We start from the raw sequence: 21,066 nt of genomic DNA on the forward strand, positions 1-21,066 counted from the left end.
AAGAGACGTGCAAGATAATAAATAAACGTTATGTGCCAGGTCGGAAAATGGGCCCTTAATCTCCTTGTCCGTCCACAGACTGTTTTCTTCCACTATTTTCTTCCAAAGCTTCGACCAATTATTTGTTTAACGCTCCATGATTTAACTTCCATCTCTCCGGGTCTATGTCGTCATTGTTGTTCATGTCACGTTGTGAGTGACAGAAATAATCTTTATGATGTGTGTGTGTGTGTGTACATGAACATGAACTTCATAGTGTTTTAAAATGAATGTTCTGTTTATTAGAAATAGGAGGAAATAGCTGCTACATATATTTTTAACCCATTTCTAAAGACATGTTCTGCATTGTAATTTCTTAATACAGAGAGAAATACACACAAATTGTTATGAGCACATTGAAATTATCTGATTCCAAGAACATGGAACAAGTCACTGTAGGTAGGATCATTTTCATTTTGATCTGGCCTATATACAAATGGTTGCAGTGGTTGGTTCATTGGGTTGTCAACCCAGTTTATTCCAAAAAGCATTCTGTTCTGCTGCAAGCCTTCCTGCTTGTCTAATCCTCGTCTTGTTCATCTTTAAGCACTAGGTAAAGCTGCCAGTGAGTTTGCATGTACTAGTCTATGTGCACCTGAAGAATATGTCCCCTAAATACCTTATAAATCAATACCAATGGTAATGTGCACCGGTTCTTAACCAAAAATGAGTATGAAATTAAGTCATATAAAATCTAATTGTACAGTCAGATGAAAACTGTCAACACATGTTAAAATGGTGTACAAACGTGTTGTTAGGACCAATGTCTATAGAATGTCGCTACATCTACTCCATGGGGTAAAATGGTTTGTCTGAGTAGACATTGCTTTTCTCTCTTTCCTGCCTGCACCCACAGATACTGATCACCATCCCACAGCCTTCACCCAAGAGGAGACTACATTCTGGTTACCATAATGACTAGTTCACTGCAATTGGCTCTAAAATATTAGGGTGATCTGTTTGTTTTTGTGGTACTTTTTGTGTAGCTCAGCTGATGGTACAAGACAACAGCACAAAGATGTGGATTTCATATTGTGTCTCCTATACCCTTCTCTGTGTGTGTGTGTGTGTGTGTGTGTGGGGGGCATGAAATTAATGGTGTTACAAATTATATGGCATTAAGATAAATGGGATCAGTTACTATGGTAACCAGAATCTGTTTTTCCTCTATGGATGGGTATATTTTTAAACTGTAAGGTATCTAATTGATTCTGTTTCATGCAGTAGTTAAAGTATAGGCCACTGGCCTTCACTTAAACTGATCACAATTTCCCCAATATTTAACTCTTATTTATCCTCTTGACATTGAAAAATACACTTAAAATCAACCCAACTTCATGAAAGATAAATTATCAAATCAAGCAATTTAGAAAGTTACACAACTTCCCCTGAATGTAAAAATGTGATCATCACCATTAAAATGATATGTAATAAATGAAGAATCTCAAAATGTCATGTAGCCTACAAATATCAAGCATAGGTGATATGGCAAAAGACTTTTTAACTGATGTAGGTCCTCTCTTCTTTAAGAAGGGGCTCTTCACTGGGCTCTTGGGAGCTGTCCAATCCGCAATCAATCAGCAAAACTGAAATGTTTCAAATCCAATATTTCAACATGAGACAATGAGCAGCTACAAATGTGATAATATCTCTAGTCTATGAATGTCAAAACTTCATATTTTGCAGCATTTTTGTTGTTGTAAGTAAGAGACTACAGTAGAGGGAGGCCTATCTGGAAAGACCTTTTTTGATCGACTTTATATTTTTTGTGTTAATATGAACTGTGTCGTATGCATCAGCTAAATTGTGCATCAGCGCATCAGCTTTGGATAAAAGTGTCAGCCAAACAAACAAACAAATAAATAAATAAATAACCTAAACACACAAAAGTCTGTCTACCCAGAGCCCCTGGAACCTTTCTGACTGTTGTGGATGTTGACTGCATGTCTTGTCTACGTTACCTTCCAGCGGTTTCCGCACTCGTTGCACAGCACAAAGGTGGTCATGGGCTCATCAGCACTGCGTGTCTGGACCTGCAGAGAGCATGTGTTATCATCAGGCCTTCCACAGGAAAAACAAATGACCAAAAACGAGACTGTATAGGAGAGCAATGAAACAGCGTTTCTAATACTGTATTTTCAAAAAGTTAAGAACGCTCTACAAAGACCAAGCAAGTTGTACAGTACCATGTGTGTTGTACCAGTTACTGGGCTTCAGTGCCTAACTGCTGTTAAACTGCACAAGACAACCAGGATAGGGCATAGTGGGCAGGTGTTGTACATAGTTGTAGATGCAGTTTCATGTGGAATACCTGGTTGTAGGTGCAGTTCTTCTTTTTGCACTTGCCACACTGGAGCAGGTCAGTGGTGGTGCCGCTGGTCTTGGCCATCTGGTGTTCACGGATGGCCTCCTGGGTCAGGGTGTTCCTCAGCTCCTTCAGCTCATCGCTGGCCATCTCCTGAAAGACAGAAATAAGGACATACTGTGTCAATAAAAAAGGAGAGGGTTGGCTTTTCCAAGCTGGCCCGGCGTGAGATTGACAAAGACTGACCAAAACAGTATTGTTTTTGGTCGTGAGATGTATTGGTCATAGGAGTTTGCAACCCTGGGGTTGTAGCACAAACTGGTCATTCTCTAAGCTGCTAGCCTAGTCCCACTAGAGGGGGCTCAAGAGTCTGTTCCATGACCAGTCAGAGACTGCAGCAAGGCATCTGTGCAAGTATTGTACTGTACATTTGAGGGCTCAAAGCAATTGTTCAAATCATATTATGAGGTACTTTACATAATTTCATCTCGGAATTACTCACATCTGACGCCATGCTGCCCTGTCCTGTTGTTGTTTGCGTGTTGGTTAGGTGTTATTTTGTGTTTTTTGTCTGTCTGTCTTTTATATGACCTCAGCTGCAAACTAATTTCCCTTTGGGGGCAATAAAGGAACTTTGACTTTTATTACTTGCAGAAGTGTCATCTGCTTCCCACTCGAGTAACGTCTCATACCCATCTGCATACTTTAATGAACTTATCTACATGAGCTGATTTGAATTTTAGAAAACAGCTGTCAGTTACCTCAGCAGTCATGGTGGCAAATCGAACCAGCTCGATGGAACCTGCCAGAACATTCTTGCGCAGGTTGGGGTTCTTCGGATCCTTCAGGTTACTGATGCGGCTACGCACCCTGTTCTTATATTTCATATCCGTGGCCCTAAACTCCTTATAGACATGTATGGCTGGGGTCAAGGTTCTCTAATGCATCAACATTGTAATGTTAACATTATCACAGAAAAGTTCAATGTTTGTAATATCCTAGTTCACATTGCTGATCCAAAGGATGTTTGTAAAATTAAAGTTACAAGCTATACAGAGGAAAACTCGAAAGTTAATGTTCATGCGTGTGATTTTGACTTTAGACTTCAGCAGAAGGATATGGTCTTCGATTTCTGCAGCCACGGAATCACAGTTAGTTCCATAGTCTTTATAGTCATCTGATTGGATAAGAGAGAAGCACAGCCATCAGTGACAGATCAGCGGCAAAGTGCAGCATTTGGTACATGTATTCATTTACAGACGCTTTTATCCAAAGCGACTTACATGACAATTATATTACAAGTGCCCTTGTCCCCCGGGCAACTCGGGGTTAAGAACCTTGCACAAGGGCACAATTGCCCATTAGATTTTACATGTACAGAATCTTGCCTTCCAATTAACTTGTTAGTCACTTGGACAAAAGAATTCTGCCCGAAATTACAAAGCTTTGCCCTACCATCCGTGCGTAAGGCAGCTGCCAGCATCTCGATGCACTTGTCCCGGACGGAGTCCCCTGTGAGCAGCCGTGGGGACAGCGGGCCTCCTGGGGAGTTGAAGGATGGTGACATTGGGCTCGTGGGTGTAGTGGGACTTTTAGGGGTGTCCGGTTTCCCTTTGCTATTCATCAGAAAGAACAAGTACAAAATCAATGATTCATGGACTCCTGTCCTGGGTTTGTTGTGTGACTGTGAATCTGGGGCTCCATTAATAAAGGCTGCTATGTACAAAAACACTGTCAACAGGGTTGAAATGTGTGTACACATGTTTCACCGCAAAGGTCACTCTTTCACCCTGTGTGGATCTGATGAGGAGATCACAAAATTAAGCACAATCCTTAACAGATTAAATAAAAAATATCATATTTCATACCTCTGTGGAAAGTTATCATTCATTCACATATTGTAGCCTATACGGTATGTATAATAGGCTATAGCTAATATGCCTACACTAAACTGCATCCAATGTTTTCACTAAACCACCTGACCCTTAGAAAGATATTGTCAATCACGCTGATTGAGAAGCCTCCCGCAACCTCCCTTGCACTGATTGCTATTAAGGAAAGCCTATATATAACGCTGATCAGCTACTGTTCACTATAACTGTAAGATTTTTTTCTCTCGAGGCAATCAGAAAACCCAACGAATGTCAAATAATATGCCCATCGCTATATCAATATTTGTTGAAGTTTAGAAAGTTTGATACTTTGCACCTTATTTTGCCAGACTTATGGCAAAACCATACTTTTTATTAAGTGCATTTAATACATTTCAACTATTTCATTCAGTACTTTTTCACGTAGGTGCACTTGTCATGTTTTAGACTTTCTCCCTCTCTGCAAACTGACTTCTTTCTCCAAACTGACATGATGTCTCCATCTCCATCTTTCTTGTCAACAATTATCCAATAGAATACTTGTTATAAATGTTAGCCTATTCGTGAACCATTTAGCACTGACCATTTTTGGAATATTGTGGGACTACAATGGGAGGATTATGGTGCTCGTGCATGCTCGCACAATTCAACTTGAGTTGGTATCTATAACCAGCCAGTTATAACCAGTTTTACAAATTATGGGCCCTAAACTGTGGGATGTTTATTTATAGAAATAGTTTACACTGTGCTATAATCAATAAGGTAAAATAAAATATAATTAAATATATAATATAATAAAAATGTTTTCTCATGGGATAGACAAATATAGAGAGAGTGTGTAAACGTAAATTGGAATGTTTTTCCTCACCGTCCATCCAAGCTATCAGTGGAAGCTTTCCTCTGTAATGTTCCGAGATGACCCAACTTGGAGCCATGTGACTCCCTCCTGTTAAAAGAGACGAGTTCTGGTTCACATGTGCACAACTAGGATTTACATTACAGCTACAATGAACTAGCTCAGAAATATTTAACTACACAGTTTATTTCCCAATGCTAAAAGACAGAACAAAAGCTTGAAATGAGAATAAATTAAGAAACTGTATTGTTGTGTGCCAAAACAACTACAAAACCTTTCAGACAAGAAAATTAATAGCTTTTCTTAACACTTGTTTTACTTGCCTCTCTCCTGTGTGTTTCTTAGCCGATGGTGAACCTCCAGATTTTGTGCTGGTAGAGTCTCTCCTGAAGAGAAAGAAATATCCATGGATTAATTTCTCATGACAAAGCACCAACTGGATATATATACATATAACTGTACCCAGGGATGCGGTGTTTACCTTTCAGGTTTGGAGTCGCTCAGCTGTCGTTTCACATGATGACCTGATTTAGCTTCAGAGGACTCCCTCCTGCAAATAAAGATAAAATAATATCTAAACTCAGCTGGTGTGAAGACCATGTATCAGTAAATAGTATGAACAGGTTACATCAGTGACAATAAGGAAGTTAGGTAGGTAGTTAGGTGGGTAGGTAGATAGATACTTTATCTATCCCAAGTGGAAGGAAAGTGTAATGAGACATGTTTTGTGTTTTTTCCTCCAGATAATACTAGCCACTAAGCACAGACTCTCCACAAGATGGCTGTTTCCATGCCAACCTTTCTTTTTTTCCATCCAGGCTCGGCCTTTTAGAGGACTGGTGTTTGGAATCTGTTGAGTCTTTCCTGGAAAAATTCAGAAGAACTTTTGTGGGAAAACCATTTTGCTGAAAGACCATGTGGTTTCCATGCATTATTAAAAATAGTTTGCATATTTCTATTTGTATATGCAAGTAAAAGCAAAATACAGCTAACCCTCCACATTTCAAGGGCAAAAATGTAATAGCTAATTGGCTGCATCAGCAAATAAGCACAACGCTGTCATTTGTATTCTGTGAACTAGGCTACAGCCACACTGTTAGTGGTCACACCAGAGAAACACCCAACCTGTCTTTTTTGATTTCCACAGTGGGCTTTTTGTGAGGTTTATTGTCCCCCGAGTCTTTTCTGTGAAGGGAACATAAACTCATCAATTCTGAAGCCTGCTCTCAAGCAAACTACAACAGATGGACACAGCTCCATTCATGTGCAAAGTCAGCGTGCAGTGCTGTTCTACAGGGTTAACAATGTTAACATGCTAACAATGCTACTTAGCTAATGTTTTCTAGCAGTTTTGCTAAAAATGTTAACTATGCTAGCAATGCTAACATGTTAACTATGTTAACCATGCTACTTAGCTAACTTGGCTAATGTTTTCTAGCAGTTTTGCAAAAAATGCTAACTATGCTAGCAATGCTAACATACTAACAATGCTACCTAGCTAACTTAGCTAATGTTTTCTAGCAGTTTAGCTAAAAATGCTAACAATGCTAACTCATCAATTCTGAAGCCTGCTCTCAAGCAAACTCCAACAGATGGACACAGCTCCATTCATGTGCAAAGTCAGCGTGCAGTGCTGTTCTACAGGGCCGTGCAGAGACTTTTTGAGGGGCAGGGGCTAAAATTCAAAAAAGGGCACATGGAACAAGATGTGTTATCTTCATGTTTTTTTCGCCTTCTTAACTTCATTCTAGGATGTCAGGAATGACACTAACATGTGTATGAGAACTTCTAGTTTATTTTCATATCCTGGTCACCATCCAATCCTTAGAATGTATCTCAATACAGAGGATACAGCAGATTAATCTCAATAGCGGAATAACCACAACAATTGTGTTAACTAGAAATGCAATTCCGAGGAATTACCAGTGCATGAAAATGCAAAAGTTGTGATGTAAAATATCATGTATAGTTAAAATAGATAATACAGAGATGGTTACTACGGTGATGCTAGGATAGACATGGTGGTTGCATAGCTTAATAAAAGTTGATAGTTTAAAAGTAGACCGTTTAAAAGTTGAATGTAAATAGTTTAAAAGTTGTTGATAGACAGCTAGTTTAATAGATAGATGTTTAGTGGTAGTTTAAAAGTAGACCGTTTAAAAGTTGAATGTATAGTTTAAAAGTTGTTGATAGACAGCTAGTTTAATAGATAGATAGTCTAATGACAGTTTAAGAGTAGACTGTTTAAAAGTTGAATGTAAATAGTTTAAAAGTTGTTGACAGACTGAAAGTTTAATGAATGTTAATATTCAAATAGTTTAATGGCTGTGTATAGGTAGATATTTGACGATAACTAAAAAGTTGGAATGGCTCTAATGTTTGCTAATAGTTATGCTAACTAATTATAAACTAATGTTTTCTAGCAGTTTCGCTAAAAATGTTAACTATGCTAACAATGCTAACCATGCTACTTAGCTAATGTTTTCTAGCAGTTTTGCTAAAAATGTTAACTATGTTAGCAATGCTAACATGCTAACTATGCTAACCATGCTACTTAGCTAACTTGGCTAATGTTTTCTAGCAGTTTTGTAAAAAATGCTAACTATGCTAGCAATGCTAACATACTAACAATGTTACCTAGCTAACTTAGCTAATGTTTTCTAGCAGTTTCGCTAAAAATGTTAACTATGCTAACAATGTTAACAATGTTAACCATGCTACTTAGCTAACTTAGCTAATGTTTTCTAGCAGTTTTGTTAAAAATGCTAACTATGCTAGCAATGCTAACATGCTACTTACCTAACTTGGCTAATGTTTTCTAGCAGTTTTGCTAAAAATGCTAACATGCTGACTATGCTAACAATGCTAACTAGCTACAGTGGGTAGGAGTCATAGTTGATGACAAGTGACAATTACAATGGCTGAACAGTTAAAAAGTTCAGTAGTTTAAAGGGTTAAATTGTTTAACAGTGAATTATTGTAGTGGGGACTTTTATTTTGAAACCGTTTTGGGCAGAGGAAACAGTTGGATAGGATGTGTAGTCTTAATTTACCCAGATTGCATTCCTGAGCATACAGGTGGCCTGAACACCTGGCATAGGATTCTAATTGCTTAATGGCCCTATTATGATGTCACAATCGGCAATGTTAAGTCTATGGGGATTTTTTAAAAGTTTTTCTTTAATAGTTTAAAAAGTATAAAAGTTTTAAAGTTGAAAAGTCATAGCAACCTGGTCTGTTTAAAGACCTACGTTACAAAGTTTGAACGAAGTTTCTAAGTTAAACTGTTCAAGAGAAAAATAAGTTGTTTATTTATAACCAATTAATGCAGCTTCAACCATTTAACGTAGAAACTTAATTCAAACTTTGTTACGTAGGTCTTACTTAGGACATGGGTGCTTTGTACTTTTCAACTTTGTAATTTTTATACTTTTTAAACTATTAATTAAAAACTACTCAAAATTTCCCCATAGACTTAACATTGGCTGATTTTATCACAATCGGGCTAGAATCCTAGGCCAGGTGTTCCGGCCACCTGCATCAACTGTCAGTTTCTCAGGCTTTAAGCATACAGTGTCATTCTCACATCTTGTTCAACTGTTTCCTCTGTCCACAACATCATTTAACCATTTAACTATCCACCTATTTAACTGTTCAGTCATTCCAACTATATTAAACCTCATTTACCTAGCAAATCATTTAACCATTTAAACTATCCACCTATTTAACTGTTCAGTCATTCCAACTATATTAAACCTCATCTAGGCCTACCTCGCAAATAATTTAGCCTTTTAAACTATCCACCTATTTAACTGTTCAGTCATTCCAACTATATTAAACCTCATCTACCTAGTTCAGTCATTCCAACTATATTAAACCTCATCTACCTAGCAAATAATTTAACCATTTAAACTATCCATCTATTTAACTGCTCAGTCATTCCAACAATATTAAACCTCATCTACCAAGCAAATAAGTTAACCATTTAAACTATCCACCTATTTAACTGTTCAATCATTCCAACTATATTAAACCTCATCTACCTCGCAAATAATTTAACCATTTAAACTATCCACCTAGCCTATTTAACTGTTCAGTCATTCCAACTATATTAAACCTCATCTACCTAGCAAATAATTTAACCATTTAAACTATCCACTAATTTAACTGTTCAGGCATTCCAACTATATTAAACCTCATCTACCTCGCAAATAATTTAACCATTTAAACCAGTGTTTTTCAACCTTTTTTGTGCCACGGCACACTTTTGACACTTAAAATGTCCCACGGCACACTAACATCCTGTGTGAAGAAAAAATAAACATACCATAAAATTTGCCTAAAATTTCAAATAATACACAGATATGGCCTTATTATGGCTTCTATGCAAGACCTGCTCAATAAAACAAGCGCCCTCATGTTTCATTTGTAGGTGACTATATCTATAATTTAATTGCTGTTATGAACTGGATATGTGATGATTCTATGAATACTGGATATGTAGCCCCGTTGTACAATGCCTGCATACCACAAATAGTGCAATCATACAATCAATGAGAGCATGTGGTTATAAATTATTTGATGCAACAGTTGCTTTTCTGGACCAGTAAGTGACATTTGGGTAATGTTCTGCAGCACACCTGATGATCTCTCACAGCACACTAATGTGCCAAGGCACAGAGGTTGAAAAACACTGATTTAAACTATCCACCTATTTAACTGTTCAGTCATTCCAACTATTAAACCTCATCTACCTAGCAACCAATATAGCAACCATGTCAAATACCCTAACAACAGCCTAGCAACCACTTACACAGTTACAACCTAGCAACCAACATAGCAACCAATGAGTTTAACCTAGCAACCAGCATAGCAACCACCACAACTAACCTAGCAACAGCCTAGCAACCACCTCAAGTACCATAGCAACGGCCTAGTAACCATGTCAAATACCCTAGCAACAGCCTAGCAACCACTTCCACACTTACAACCTAGCAACCAATGAGTTTAACCTAGCAACCAGCATAGCAACCACCAGAAGTACCCTAGCAACAGCATAACAACCACCATAACTACCCTAGCAACAGCCTAGCAACCATGTCAAATACCCTAGCAACAGCCTAGCAACCACTTCCACTGTAACAACCTAGCAGTGGCGTGCACAGACATTTTGGGGGGCAGGTGCTCAGGAGGGGGGGGGGGCACTTTTTAGCCGACGCGGAACACTTAATTATAAAAAATTACACGCATTACGTTGAATGAAATTTGACTTGTGCTGCAATTAGTAAATCAATATACAATTAAGACAATAAAGAGACCAAAATGTGTTAATTTATGTTGCCTAACAAAACCTATACAACAGAAAACGTTCGTCTTAACACATAGATTTGCAATTGCAAACTCTACCGAAATTATTTGTAGCCTATGTAGTCGTCCTCACGTTATCTGTCATTGACTTGGGCTACAGCGTAAATGATTACACGTTGGGCTTAGCGGGCAAACTGTACGATTTTACTTGATCTGTAAGACAATAAAGAGACCAAACAGTACGAGAAGGAGTTATAGTGGGCTACTGACTGTTGTCATTACATGAATGCAGATGGGCATTTTTCACAGGTAATGGGGAACTTCCCGTTTCTTCTGTCACAAATTAATGTGTTAATACATGTTGCCTAACAAAACATTTACAACAGAAAGCGTTCTTATTAACACATAAATTTGCAAAATCTACCGAAATTATTTGTATGTGGTCGTCACGTTATCTGTCATTGATTTGGGCAACAGCGTAAAACTTTATCTAGCTTCATCTAACTAGTTTATCAGGTGACCAGTCGGCAAAAATGCTTGTTTGGTGCTGAATGAGACATTTTACTGCACAACAAAATTATTACATGTGGGCTTAGAGGGCAAACTGTAAGATTTTGCTTGATCTGTATGTTACCTGGCTGATGGGGCACGGAGAAGCAGCCTGTCCGCACCATGCCCGCTATCTGAAGACGCTTACTGAACTGCTATGGTGCTGCGCGCATCTGGCGGCCCTGCACGCCGCCGACTGAAGTTCACGCGACAAAGGAAGAGAGCTAGGCTGGTCGGTTGTGCGCAAGGAGGTGGCTCATTTCGGGCATTGTTTCAGTCGTTTTTAATGGCTCAGGTTTTCAAAAGATCATTTCAAAACCGACCTCAGTAAAATCTTAATAATATTAATAATAATAAAAAAAATAATTAAAAAAGGGCATTTTCGTTGATAAAGGGCAAACTTCCTAGCACCACCTAGTGTCTATGTATGCACGCCTATGCAACCTAGCAACCAACATAGCAACCAATGAGTCTAACCTAGCAACCAGCATAGCAACCACCACAAGTAACCTAGCAACAGCCTATCAACCATGTCAGATACCCTAGCAACAGCCTAGCAACCATGTCAAATACAAATACAAAGCAACCACCACAATGTCAACCTAGCAACCACCATAGCAACCAACAGGATTACCCAAGTAACCAGCATAGCAACCACTTAATTTGGCATAACAACCAACATATGTACCCTAGCAACACTATTGAAACTATATATGCATTATTTGTTTTTACTCTGTATGATATTCTACATCATATTTTTTGCATTTTCATGCACTGGTAATTCCTTGGGAATTGCATTTCTAGTTTTATTTGTAATTGCTAACACCTTTTTTGACAGCCCTAAAACGACAACAAAAACAACTATTTTTTCATCACATTTGCTCGCGGACCACTAGGGTTATCTAGCGGAGTTGGACCACAATTTAACACTGGTCTACGGGAAGATGAAGTGAGGAGCCCCCATGTTCATGCCCCCAGAGGGTAGCTCTGTAGATGCCTGGCTACTTTAGCTGTTGGCTGAAGCAACGTGCACTAGGTAAAACCGTTGTTTGTTTTTTTCTCGTACCGACAGTAGGCTACTCGGTGACCTCGAGAAACAGAGATCTATGTTTCTCCTTTAAGATTTAGTGTGCACCTCAATTGCAAATCTCAATTGCACTCTCTCTACTGTAGTAATGTATAAAAGCAGTTTGAGTTTTTTTGTAGAAAAACAACAACAAAGGGACAGAAATGTGAAAAGTGATGAGCAATATTTCTGTGCATGCTACAGTACAGTGCAGTCCCTAATCTGCACACTTTTGCATGTGGTTACATTTGCCCGATAAAGGGGGAAAATGCAGTAAGTGCCCTTAACCACTAAAAGAAACACAAGACCAAATCAGCTGGAACATGTGCATGACTGGTCATCAAACAACAAACAAAGTCATGTTGTGGAATAATAGCTGTGTGCTGACTGTTGAGGTATAAACAATGTCCATCAAATCTGTCTATGAAGTTCCCCGTCATCCTGTACATATAAACACATGTACATGTATATAAGGATTTACATCGATCAGCCATAACATTATGACCACCTGCCTAATATTGTGTAGGTCACCCTTTTGCCGCCAAAACAGCCCATGACCAGTCGAGGCATGGACTCCACTAGACCTCTGAAGGTGTGCTGTGGTATCTGGCACCAAGACGTTAGCAGTAGATCCTTTAAACCCTGTAAGTTGCAAGGTGGGGCCTCCATGAATCAGACCTGTTTGTCCAGTACATCCAACAGATGCTCGATTGGATGGATTGAGATCTGGAGAAGTTGGAGGCCAAGTCATCACCTTGAACTTGTGTTCCTAAAACCATTCCTGAACCATTTTTGCTTTGAGGCAGGGTGCATTATCCTGCAGAAAGAGGCCACTGCCATCAGGGAATACTGTTTCCATGAAAGGGTGTTCATGATCTGCAACAATGCTTAGGTAGGTGGTACGTGCCAAAGTAACATCCATATGAATGGCAGGACCCAAGTTTTCCCAGCAGAACATTGCCCAAAGCATCACAGTGCCTTGTTGGCTTGCTGTCTACCCATAGTGCATCCTGGTGTCATGGTTTTCCCATATAAGCGACGCACACCTATACCGGCCCTCCACGTGATGATCATGAGACCGTCATATCAGTGGTCATAATGTTATGGCTGATCGGTGTATGCAGACATAACAGAACAACTTCACTTCCTCTACACATGGCTCGGCTACTGAGGCAGACCTAGGACGGGATCTGAAACTACTGGTGCACATTATTTTGCAGTTAAAATCACTAAATCAGGTTATGCTACTCAGCAAAACCACATACAGTAATGGAAGGAACACATGCACACATACACACACACACACACACACACACACACACACACACACACACACACATCCTGTGTCAACTGCCATGTTAAATGAGGTTCATGCAAGAGCAACCTGCAAATACATTCTCACCCCCACCTGTCTTTCTTTGAGTGACCAGATGACTGTTTCTGAGCATGGTGCTTGGAGTCTGTCGAGTCTTTTCTAGAATAATCAGTTAGGAAGAGAAGCAGCCATTGAAAATATGATGCTGGAAAGGCTGAAGAGTGGGAAGTGTAAGGCTGGTGTAAGTGAAGTCTTTGCTATGAAAAGCCATGCAATGTAGGCCCTACAAGTAAGACTCTTAAGTATGAACATGGTCTATGCAGTGGTATAGAGCTCCAGTTCAGACCAATATTGATAACACAACAATATAGTATAGTATATATACTCTTTTGATCCCGTGTGGGAAATTTGATCTCTGCATTTATCCCAATCCGTGAATTAGTGAAACACACACAGCACACAGTGTAAATACAGTGAGATGAAGCACACACTAATCCCGGCGCAGTGAGCTGCCTGCATCAACAGTGGCGCTCGGGGAGCAGTGAGGGGTTAGGTGCCTTGCTCAAGGGCACTTCAGCCGTGCCTACTGGTCGGGGTTCGAACCGGCAACCCTCCGGATACAGGTCCGAAGTGCTAACCAGTAGGACACGGCTGCCCCTAAGATACCTCCTGAAAGCCTAGCCATGCAATGCTAGGTATTGTTAAGACTTTTAATAGGTGTGGAGAGAAAGCAAGAGAGCTTCTGTCCAGACCAATCCCTGACCTGTCTTTCTTAACGTCCTCCACCTGGTGCTTTGTAGGATGGAGGGGAAGAGGAAGGGGAGGAAGAGGAACGTCCAGGTCGGGTTCTTTTCTGAACACAAAAGCGATAAGGAAAGATGCAAACTTTTGCCACTCATGCAGTAATGCCACACAAAAAAAGGAAGTAAGGAATCACTCTGTTTTAAAGCTGAAAGTCAAGAAGATGTAGAAAATCTTTCCACGTGAGGTACAACAAAACCCGAAATGACTTAACTTGCAAACAGTACAATACCCCAAATCAAGTAACGCTACACTATAGCATGCCTCTAGCTCTACAGTGGACACATGTGTGGTCAGACAGACAGTCCATAAGTGGCCTAACCTCACTTTCTTCATTGGAGGAGGGTGCAGGTGGAGGGGCAGAGGGGCCAGGGGTGCGTTGGGGTCTGGTGGTTCTTTTCTGAACAAACAATAAAGACAGTTCCATGGACCAAATAAAACAATTAGGCATGTAGAGCATGTTTACTTGCCAACCAACTAATCTACCAAGAGTGCGGTGATGCGCTGAGATTGAACCCTGAATCTGTGCATCCTCCAATGAACCGACTCTGCTGTATAAGATGAGCCACACACACACACACACACACACACACACACTCACACTCTGGAGTCCTGACCTGTCTTTTTTCACCGCTGGAGGGTGCAGGTGGAAAGGAAGAGGGGCCAAAGGAGCATTGGGGTCCGGCGGTTCTTTTCTAAACAAATCACAATCGGGGACACAAACAGACACACTCTACACCTCAGGCAAAAGAGCATAAGGTATGCACAATGCAGGAAAGAGACCAGACAAAGTGAAATAACTTAATCAGATTAATCAGATAAATTAATCAGATTTATCAGAAATTGCTAAAAGTCAGGAAGGCAAAACTGTAACTGTATCAGCGGTCAGCAATAATAATATGGGGGAAAAAACTAGAGCAATGTTGATATGTCCTTATCCTTATCTATTTACCTTTCTGACAGCATCCCTTTTACTTAACGATAGACCAAGACATGAGAAAGTCAAGTATCTTTATTGTGAATGTTTATGCATGCCACCGACAAATAAAAAAAAAGGCTAGCAGTTCATACCAAAAAGCATAATTAAGGATGTGACTGCTTTCACTCTTCAATATCTACACACACACACACACGCACACGAGCATGCAATGGCCTAACCTGTCCTTCATCTCTGTTGTAGGGCGCTTGAAAGGAGGGGGAGAGTGCTGACGAAGAGAGGATGGATTGTGCTCTTTTTTCCTACGTAAACATAACAAACACTTAGAGGGACACCACCACTGTCTCTGAAGCAAATTACACAGATGTATGACCGAGCGAAGTGCTAATCCTTGTTTTAGGCCCAGCGAAGCTAAGGAAAGCCAATCAAGCAAACACCCTGCGTTTCCATCAGATATAACGGTGGTGTTACACTTTCGGCTCAAATCACCAGAATGAGAGATTTTTCAGGGATAGCAAGCAACCGATCTCACACAATCTCATCACAATCTCCACTACAGTAAGTGCAGAAGATGAAGCAGTAAATAATTCCTGAAGAGGACCTCTACACAAGCAACTCAGTATGGCCTATGGTGTTACATGGCCCAAGCAAGCATACAGTCTGGCTGTCTGACCTCTCCTTCTTAACCTCCACAGAAGGTCGTCGGGCTGGAGTGGGGTGGAGTGAGTTTCCATTGTCACGCCTAACCATCGATACATAAATGAAAGAATGAATGAAAGTAGTCATAAGAAGGATGAATGATTGAATGAATGAATGAATGAATGAATGAATGAATGAATGAAACAAGATATAGGCCTACACATCTATAGCACATCCAACAATTCTGGTTATCAAACATGCATACAGAAACACGCTTGTCAGGTCTGACTCTGACCTGTCCTTCTTCATATCTACAGACGGTCTTCTGAGAGGCTGGAGATGATTTGGTGTAGATGATGATGTGGTCTCATTCAGAGTTTTCCTGAGCAGGAAAAATGTTAAGTGCACAACTTCAAAATCAAATTCAAGTGCTAGATTTGGTCCCCTGCTTAGGGAGCCAAGGTTACAGTCGTAACCCAGAAGTTCTCAATCATCCAACGTTCCTCATCACCCCATGCAGCCACACCAAACCATGCCTTCACCCCTGACCTCTCTCTCCTTGACTCAGCTGACGGCCGTCTGGGAATATGAATCGGAGGCGGTGGTGGAAACAGTTCATCCATGAGTGTTTTGCTGAACGGAAGAGAAGACAGTTGATTAATTCCCATTCAGGATTGTGCTGCAGCAGGAAAATGACTCCATGCCATTACACTCAGCAGTCTGCAGGTCTATCAGGGTGAAAGGCTTTTCACTTCATCCAACTGCATGCTGAGCAAAAGCCATTACACACCACCAGCCAATCCAAGCAGTACAAAAAGATGTTACTTTCATCACATAGCCTGTTTTTCAGACACGTAACCGCGGTTGATGTTAGCCACACACCACTGTCAAATTGACTGATGTCATCTTCAACAAGGCATCATAGTAATCTACACACTGAGTGACATGCGTGACACACACACACACACACAGTATTGCCACTGACAACCATCCTGACCTCTCTCTCATCATCTCTAGACGTCTGTTTTGGGGTGGAGGAGGCGGAGTGGACAGAGGAGGACGCACGGAGGCGTTGGCCGGAGTAGGAGTGGGCAGAAGAGGACGCACGGAGTGAAGAACGCCATTTTTCAAGACGTCCTTTCTGCACAGAGGAGAGAGTGAGTCCCTGAGCGCTCGACTTAGTAGCCACTACACCAGAGCTCTCGGCCCATTGGCGTCTCTCACCTTTCTGCTTCCTTCTTGGGCGCCTCTGGAGGTCGCGCTTTGCCGTCATCGACTGACAGTCGTTTGGGTTTCTGCTGCTCGTCCTCATGTTTGTCCTTCTTATTCCTGTCAATGTGCTTCTTCAGCAAGTCTGAATCTGGCTTCAGGTCTGCGTTAGGCCTCCTATGGCTACCCATGAGACACAGAGGTTTGTGTGTGTGTGTGTGTGTCTGTGTCTTCACATGTCTGAATGAACTGCCTTCCCAAAGGGTGTGTTGACTTTTATTTTGTCTCTGTCACATGACATAGCTTCCCACTAAATAGCTTTCAGTTTCACTTCAGTTATCAGTTGCCCTGACTCACCTTGGCTATCAAGGCGAGAGGTTAGCTTTGGGGCAGAGTATGTATGTACTGTATGTATACAGTATGTTGGGGAACTTACCCGGGCTCTTCCTCGGATGAGCTCCTGATAGGGCTTCCTGGTGGTTTGCTGGCCTCTGTTCCATTTTTTATTGACTCTGACTTTTCAGCCTTTTCATTCTGGGCAGATTCTAAAATGGTTAGAGGCAGGTATTAAATTGGGGGGGGACAATGCTGTGACCAGGAAATATTCTTCAGTGTGTTACTCTCTAATTACTTTGCAAAACTTTACCTAGAAGCCTCTTCCAGTTCTTGATGAGGATTTTTGCAAGTGCAATGACTTCCTCATCAGTACAATGCTTCCTGATTCCATTCACAGACATGCCAATTCGTGTTTCCTTGACAGAGAAACATACACGAATGCTTAATGTGGTTGAACTGAGTAAAGTACCTGTAGGAATAGGCTAGGCCTACCCTGTTCTCTAAAAAAGTAGCCTATATGACGGCTGTACCTGCAACAGTTTCAGGGTCATGTTGAAGTTTTGTAGCTCTTTAAGCAGGTCCAAGGCTCCATCCTGTAGAGAGAAGTAGCCTACGTTTCAGTATCCCTTCCCGTCGAGACAGTTTATTCAGTCAGAAAATACATTTTAGCCTAACTTTAAATAATGGACACCAAGGTCGAACAATAACAGCGCGATTCACTTAGCGCGATTCACTTAGTTCCCGCCATACTGTAGCTTGACTATCACATGAAAGTAATTTAACTTGGTCTATTTATTATCAAGTAGTAGGTAATAGTAGGTTAATGGCAGTCGGCGTATCCTTATACACGAACTGTAGTAGGCCTAAGTCGTACAATGTGTGTTGTGGACTTTCACTGCGTCAAATCTGCTTGAAAATATTAATGGCTTCGTTTGACAGCTGGCATGTTGACAGTAGTATTCTAAGCGCCGCCCACACGACCTTGTGCCGCTTAAATGTTTCAGAAGTAGGTCTCATCAAAATGAATCTTCATATAACAAGCTTCAAACATATGAAAATTATAGTCGGATTTCGCATTGGCTTTCTCAACAGAAGCACAATCAAGCTCTAAGCCAAATCTGAACAATCCCCTGCCTTCCGAACACCTGTTGAGTATTTGAGCCTCGTAGCCTTCTACTGCGCACAGCAACAACAGCCTGGTTTACCTCACTAATGTATTTGACAGATTCACGAGCTTGTCAGAGTTGCATTTCTGAACACCACCAATTTGCGAGAGTTTTGCAGAAGAATATTAGCTATCATTAAAGGTCACGGAATCCCTAAACACTTCTACACAGAAGATACAACACAGCGTGCGCTACAACATGCGCTCCCAAATAAACTTCTCACCGTGTTATTTCTAGACACCATCTTGTCCAGTTTTTTGGCAATCCGAACTAAGTCCTCCTCTCGAGCCATAATTGGTGGCATGTATGAGGCGTTGGATATAATGGAAAATGTGTATATAAGTTAATTTTACTTGAAGTTATCGACATTAAAACAAGGAAAAACACGAAATGTACGAAGTATTGATCCCACGCTGTTTGTGCCTGCACCGTGCTTCGAGCCAGGGGGCGGACCCTCGGCAGCGACACGCAAAGAGGACAGTCGGATCTTTTCAACCATCTGGTCAAAGTAGGCTACCCATGGCAAAGTACCCGCCATATGACTGTACTTAAATATAAACTATAGATTTTATCGATTGCCTATCCAGGCTTTAATACGATATATTATTTCAACATTTCTGTGATAGCCTACTTCTATCCTGTGTATGAAATTGGATCTAGAGTACATTGCTCTTACTGCGGTCTGGTATGTAGCCTAGGCTATTCTATGCACGAAATACTTGTGTTATTGCGTCTTGTCCTTAAATTATTAAATAATGTAATAATACAAATATTTTTTATATATATATATTAGAGGCAGGTTATGCAGATCAGAAATTATAATGAGATTGTGAAATGCTTTATATTAGTGTATCAAGGTCAAAAGTTAATGTTTCATCAGGACAAGGACATCGAATAAACCAATAGAGGGGCTTACAGGCTGCTTAAAAAAAACGTAGGGCATAGCCTAGGCCTACATCACACAGAGAAACAGCATTATTTTCGCTTGACTAAAATCTGATCTCTGTAGGCTATAGTATGATTAGTCTGTAGCTGTGGTGCTTTTTTGTTGTCATTCTGAGGTCAAAATGAATGCAATGAGTTTACTAGTATTCACATGTGTACATCTGTCACAGTTGGCTTTTTCCTGACTAATGAAAAATGAATAGCCTATGTAGGCTATGCAAACCGCATGAAAATAATGGCCTGCGTTGAAACTTAAAGCAATAAGACACTTAACAACCACAGATATTAGAATAGACTTGGATATATATATGGTATTTCTGAACAATTAGAATTACTACAACAACACAGTTTTACAGTGAATCTGTAAACTGCGCCTTTAAGAAATCGGGCCACTTCGCTTACTTTTTTGGGGGGGAAGCAACTGTGCATTGAGACCTCAAGAGCGCCACAGCCGGCGGACGTGTAGTAGTGTGTGTTTTGGCGCGCAGAACGAATGGAAAAACTTAGACATGCGAGTGGTATGGTAGCCTATAATGTAATGTTGTAGGCCAATTGGAGTCCTCATCTGTTAATGTAGGCCTAATACAGTGGTTCTCAAACTTTTTCTTTCATTCCCCACTTTGATCAAGGGGGCATTCTCGAGCCCCACTTGTCCCTCATCGCTCTAAGAAAGTGGTAGGTCAAGCTTAAAATTTACAAATTTATTGAAATAATGACAAGTTCTAAATATATCTTCTTCAACAGAGTTAAAATCAGCTGGTGCTGCAGATATAATAATAAATAAATACATAACACACATATTTCTGTTTTCCAGCAACATATTAGGAAGCATAGGCCATTTTACAGCATTGTACAATATAGTCAATGAAATACCAACATGCGGCATTAAATGGATCCATAATCCAGTCATACTGAGCACTGCTGGTTGGGAAATATTTTTGAAATAAACTTTGCAGGGATGTGATGTAGGCCTACTGTTTAATACATGGGATCACAAGAGTGCCTCCCAATCAGACGTTTCAGCGATTTCGCTCAGAAATCTCAAAGGCATACTGTCGCGATTGAGACGCCTGTCCCATACTCAAGTTTTTTTGGTGAATGCAGTAATCTTATTTGCTAGGTGAGGTAGGTGCTTGTATTTGCCTTGTAACTGAACATTTAACTCAAATGAATCGCTAAGATATATCAAATATATCGCTAAGATAGGCCAGCTTCGTAAAGAAATGTTCATTAGTGAACGTGCTTGCAGATTCAAACATGCGCTCTTCCTCCAAGAAGAGACGACTCGGAGCTCAAACACGCGCGACAGCACTTTACCTCGGGAAAGCCACCTTGCCTCGCTGTGAAACAGTACAGCCTTTTGGTCAGCTACCATCTCTTCGCAAAGTGCGGAGAATAGACGCGCTTTTAAGGGCCGGGTTTTGATGAAATTCACCACTCTCACAACAACGTTTAAAATCTCATATAGGTCGGGACTAACTAAGCTGCCTTGACACGAGCTGTGAATAACACAGTGCGTCCATTGCGCATCGGGTGCTACCTGGGCCCAGACTATAGATAAAATAAATAAATAAAAAACTCCTGTTTTTCACGTCAGTTCGCGCCCCACCTGGCATGTCTCCTGACAGTTTGAGAAACGCTGGCCTAATAGCTTATACAATCAATCAAATCTGTCGTTATAAAGCTATTTAGCTTATTTTTCAAACCTCTGCGTGTGGTGGGTGT

At 40.6% G+C, this 21,066-nt stretch overlaps 1 protein-coding gene across 15 annotated transcripts; it reads right to left on the reverse strand.

Moving 5' to 3' along the window:
* Window positions 1-258: 258 nt before the first annotated feature.
* On the reverse strand, window positions 259-18,868 carry tcea3 (transcription elongation factor A (SII), 3). 15 transcript variants are annotated; one of them, XM_048260856.1, is made up of 25 exons: window positions 18,620-18,868; window positions 17,761-17,823; window positions 17,541-17,646; window positions 17,331-17,439; window positions 16,910-17,077; window positions 16,683-16,826; window positions 16,235-16,318; window positions 15,981-16,067; window positions 15,720-15,788; window positions 15,268-15,348; window positions 14,727-14,804; window positions 14,432-14,509; window positions 14,072-14,161; window positions 13,402-13,467; window positions 6,197-6,256; window positions 5,870-5,935; window positions 5,553-5,621; window positions 5,395-5,457; window positions 5,084-5,161; window positions 3,800-3,960; window positions 3,465-3,521; window positions 3,106-3,260; window positions 2,351-2,497; window positions 2,001-2,072; window positions 259-1,625 (listed from the first exon to the last, which is right to left on the reverse strand). In XM_048260856.1, exons 1-25 carry the CDS (start codon window positions 18,698-18,700, stop codon window positions 1,617-1,619), a joined length of 2,241 nt encoding a protein of 746 aa, XP_048116813.1. In that variant the 5' UTR covers window positions 18,701-18,868; the 3' UTR covers window positions 259-1,616. The 15 variants fall into 15 exon arrangements, with proteins under 15 accessions (XP_048116813.1, XP_048116815.1, XP_048116814.1 ...); XM_048260858.1 differs by lacking the exon at window positions 15,268-15,348; XM_048260857.1 differs by lacking the exon at window positions 13,402-13,467.
* Between the last annotated feature and the right edge of the window lie 2,198 nt (window positions 18,869-21,066).

Source organism: Alosa alosa, chromosome 13 (assembly GCF_017589495.1).
Source record: "Alosa alosa isolate M-15738 ecotype Scorff River chromosome 13, AALO_Geno_1.1, whole genome shotgun sequence".
Taxonomy (NCBI): Eukaryota; Metazoa; Chordata; class Actinopteri; order Clupeiformes; family Clupeidae; genus Alosa; species Alosa alosa.